The sequence below is a fragment of the Anoplophora glabripennis genome, unplaced genomic scaffold, assembly GCF_000390285.2.
Source record: "Anoplophora glabripennis isolate ALB-LARVAE unplaced genomic scaffold, Agla_2.0 scaffold4386, whole genome shotgun sequence".
NCBI lineage: Eukaryota > Metazoa > Arthropoda > Insecta > Coleoptera > Cerambycidae > Anoplophora > Anoplophora glabripennis.
The window spans coordinates 1,905-6,310 of record NW_019420461.1 but is presented as its reverse complement, the minus strand read 5'-3'; the positions used below and the strand labels follow the sequence as shown (position 1 = coordinate 6,310).

At 42.6% G+C, this 4,406-nt stretch overlaps 1 protein-coding gene across 1 annotated transcript; it reads right to left on the bottom strand.

Moving 5' to 3' along the window:
* Positions 1-2,714: 2,714 nt before the first annotated feature.
* On the bottom strand, positions 2,715-3,662 carry LOC111692872. Its single transcript, XM_023457002.1, has 2 exons — positions 3,465-3,662; positions 2,715-3,359 (listed from the first exon to the last, which is right to left on the bottom strand). Exons 1-2 carry the CDS (start codon positions 3,660-3,662, stop codon positions 2,715-2,717), a joined length of 843 nt encoding a protein of 280 aa, XP_023312770.1.
* Between the last annotated feature and the right edge of the window lie 744 nt (positions 3,663-4,406).

Below are 4,406 nucleotides of genomic sequence, written 5' to 3'. Positions count from 1 at the left end.
CGGCCCTTCCGAAACCCGTACTGCCTACCAGACAGTAGATTTCTTCCCTCCAGGTCGTTGACTAACCTCGTATTGATCAGCTGTTCGTACAGTTTTCCCATGGTGTTAATCAAACATATTGGTCTGTATTGCATGTGAGTCCGCTTTAGGTTTCGGGATCAAAATAAGCTTGGCGACCTTCCATTCATCGGGAAACACCCCCTCCATGAATAATTCGTTCAGGACGTTCAATATCTGTGGCCCTATTTTCTTCACAGCGACCTTGATTGCCTCTGCCGGTATTCCATCCATTCCCGGAGCTTTCTTCTTTTTAAGCCTGTGCGCGGCCGCGTTCATTTCTTCTTCCGTGAAGTATCACATTGCTGTTATCTTCCTTCGTCCATTCAATCTCGTTTGCCACCGGAAACAGCTTTTCAACTACTTTCTTTTTATCTTCCGGGCACAGCTCCATTACTGGTTGTCATTCATTCATAGATCTTATCGCTATCTTGTATCCGTCCCCAAAAGGATTGTTATCGATGTCCTCGATCAACGCCCGCCACGAGTCCCTTTTTCTTTTATTTATGTCCCTTTTCAACCCCTTCACACAGTTAAATTCCTGTACTTTTCGTGTTACTACCTCTAGATTAGTCACCCTACTCGCCCGAGCTCTCGTGAGCAATCTTCTTTTTTTTACTACTTCTTTCCTCAGTTCTGCAATATTACTATTCCACCAGTAAGGAACTTTTCCATCTTTGCATCTTACTTTTATAGTGGTTTGTTTGTATCCGTCTTGTATGACTTTGGACAGTTGTTCCATTGTGAGGTACTCCACGCCCTCGCAGTACGCAGTAAATCATCGTACAAGATGTTCCACAATGTGGGGCCAAGGTAGATCCCTGCGGAACACCCATATATATCTCCATTTCTTGTTTGTTGTCTATTATGACCCTGCGATCACTTATATAAGACGCCACTAGCTTGACCAGGTGACCATCAACTCCTTTCCTAATTAGGGCTGAAATAATCAGATCCCACGAAGCCGTATTGAAGGCATTCTGAACATCTAGAAGGACAACTGCGCTTCATTCCCAATTCCTTTCCGCTGTCTTTATAATGTCAAGAAGCTTCTTTAATCTGCCTGCTCTGAACCCAAACTGGCATTCACTGAAGCCTCCAGCTCTATACCAATCTGTTTTCAGTCTCTGTAACACCACGTGCTCCACCAGCTTAGCAAAAGCGTCTATTAAACATATCGGTCTAAAATTCGAACTGCTATCGCCTTGCCGTCCAGGCTTCATACACAAGATTAGCTAAGCCTTCTTCCATGCTCCGGGAAAACAATCTTCCTCATATAAATCCCCTATTATTCTGCTGGTATACTCTAATTTTTCAGTTGCCAACAGTTTTATGAGTTCCGCCGGGATTCCATCAGGTCCTGCAGCCTTCCCGCTCTTCAATTTACTGGCAGCCATTCGGACTTTCTCCGCCGTGACCGGATCCGTTCTCCCCGGCAAAGGAATCGGGGTCTGCATCGCCCTCTCCGCTCTAGGGAAGAGGACCTCTGCTATTAAGACCTGGTCTTCTAGTGTATTATCCAATCGTGGGTATTTAATGCCCAAAGAATTTCTAACTATTTTGAAACCATCTCCCCAGATATCATGTTCTACGCTCTCAATCAGTTACCTCCAGCATTTTTCTTTTTCACTCATAACTTTGATCTTAATGTCCTTCTTAGCTTTTTTGTAGTCTCCTTCCAATTGCTCAATCTGAGTAGCATTCCTACTCTTTGGTTTTTCTCTAGTTAGCCTTCTTCTGACTTCCGTCATTTTGCAGCGTAACTCCGCAAACTCACAAGACCACCAATAAACTTTCTGTGCCTGAGCATTTCTATTTATCCATGGTGTCGAGGACTTCTTGATCTCTTTCAAACGCTTTATACATATCTCATATCTGTGATTGCCTTCGCTAAGCGTCACGATCTCTGTTCGGGCAAGATCAATTTTCCCTCTAGCCCGTCTATTTCCCCTCTAACCTCTAAAGTAATATAATCGTGCAGACTCAATGTCTCATCATCAAGAACCTTCCAACCTTCCACCCTCCTTGCCATCTCCGCTGTCGCTAGCGTAACATCAATGATAGACTCAGAAGTACCTCTCACGAAGGTAGGCTCACTGCCCTTATTCTGCACCACCAACTCTAGTTCCATAATGAATTGCGTCAAAACCCTCCCCCTATTATCCTCATAGGAGGATCCCCACATAGCGGACTTGGCGTTTAGATCTCCTGCAATCAATATACTATTTCCCTCTGCTAAGCCCGTATACATAGCTTTCAAACGCATTCAGCCCCGTATTTGGAGAAATATAACAGGCGTATACATAACCAATCCTGGGGATATACACCCAAACAAACCCCTTCCCCTGACCCCACTTCGTAATTTCGAGGCCTTCTTTAACCCTGATTATGCAGACGTCCAAATCTTTGTCCACATACCACCTCTATTCATCGTCATCCTTTTATTCGGTTTTGCAAGAATATGCAGGTCCACCTCCGTTTCCGCGCCACATGCCTTAATAGATCCTGTGCCGCCCGTCGCCAGTCGATCTGAATCACTTTGAATGTGACGCCGTCCCCCCACCTTGTTTTCTCTGCCTAGCTTGCTCCAATAGATCACGGAAATAAGGACACTTCTCCGAATCACTTCTGTGACCCGTTGTCTTACACGTATGACACTATTCTTCCTTCTCACCAGTACACTCCCTTACCCTATGCCCAGTTTCACCACATCTCATGCAGGTATTTTTCCTGTTAGGCCCTTTACAATCCCTAGCCATATGTCCCATCTCGCAGCAGTTATAACACTTTGCAACTTCCAACCTTTGTCTGACCTTGCATCGGGTCCATCCAATCCTTAACCAGCCTCTTCTGATTAACTTGTCTTCGTAGTCCCCAGGTAATGCCACCGTGGCATTCTGGTTGCCTCTAGCCGTGGGCCTCAACGACAGCACCTTGATGTCTACTTTTTCTGATAATTCTAGCTCTTGACCAATTGCATTCTCGATCTCTACTTTGTCCGCCGTCTCATCCATGTCGTATACATTTAGCATCTTTCTGGTCCCTACTCCTACAATCACTATCTCCGCCCCAGTCACTTGATTCATTGTTTCCTTGACCTTCCTTGCTCCTGCCGCACCTCCATTGGTCAACAGGATATCACCCTTCCTGGTTTTCTTCAACGTTTCCAGTTCACTGGGCGCCTTATCTTTTATTCCTTCTTTTATCTCTTTGAGCAGACCTGCATATTGCCTCTGTCCAGTCTTAATTACAAATGCTCCTTTCTTCCTTCCCTCCACTTGTACATTTTTCTCGTGCTTAGCCTTTTATATAGCTTTATCCTAACGTCCATTTTAAAGAATATCACTTCTAATAGCCTCCCAGATTTGTAGTCCCTTCGAAGCTGCCATTTCAATTATGTGAGTTACATTATTCTCCAATTCTCCTCTCCATTTCATACAAACTCTTAAGAAGTCCATTATAGGGTTTACCATCTCATCTTTCTTATGCCCTATTTTGTAAATAGTTCTCACCGACTTCTTCCACCTCCCCTCCGAGCAGAATTTGATCGTCAAAGTTATCGCCAGTCGCTTCTGTCTCACTCTCTTTGAAGTCAGGATATCCATCCTCAAAACTTTTCTTCAGACCTCTATCATGCTCCTCGGCTCCCCAATATATCGCCAAATCTCCCTTTTCCTTCAGTGGGTTCCTTTCGACCGCCTCAGTGATCCTATGCAATGAAGAAAAAAAATTCATTGATGTTTTTATAGGATATCCAGGTTCAGTTCAGTTCAGATTCTCGAGTATTTAAAAATTCAACCATTTATAAAAAGTTGCCTGATTTACTGTGTACTGGTGCGTATGTTTAATATGTATTTAATAATTATTTTTGGTTAATAATTTTTCAAAACAAATAAGTGAATTGTACAGTTTCAGAAATATCAAACCGAATGTGTATTAATTTTAGGTAAATATATTCTTGGTGACTCAGCCTATCCATGTACGCAATATCTCTTAAGTCCGTATCGAGACAATGGACATCTGTCTGCAACGGAGAAGAATTTTAATTACAAATTAAGCCAGTGCAGAGTGGACATTGAAAATAGTTTTGGAATTCTAAAGCAAAGGTTCAGAAAACTGTATTATTGTAAATTAAAGGGATTGGAGAAATTATGCCATTTCATAAGAGCCTGTTGTATATTACATAACATGTCAAAATCTGACGAAATTGAAATTACCTATGTAAAAAATGATATGTGTGAAAATATTGATGGTGGAAATGAAGATATTTTACAGGATACTGCATTGGGGAAGGCTTTAAGAAATCAAATTGCAATAGAACTCCCTAAAAAATGCCAAGGAAAATGTAG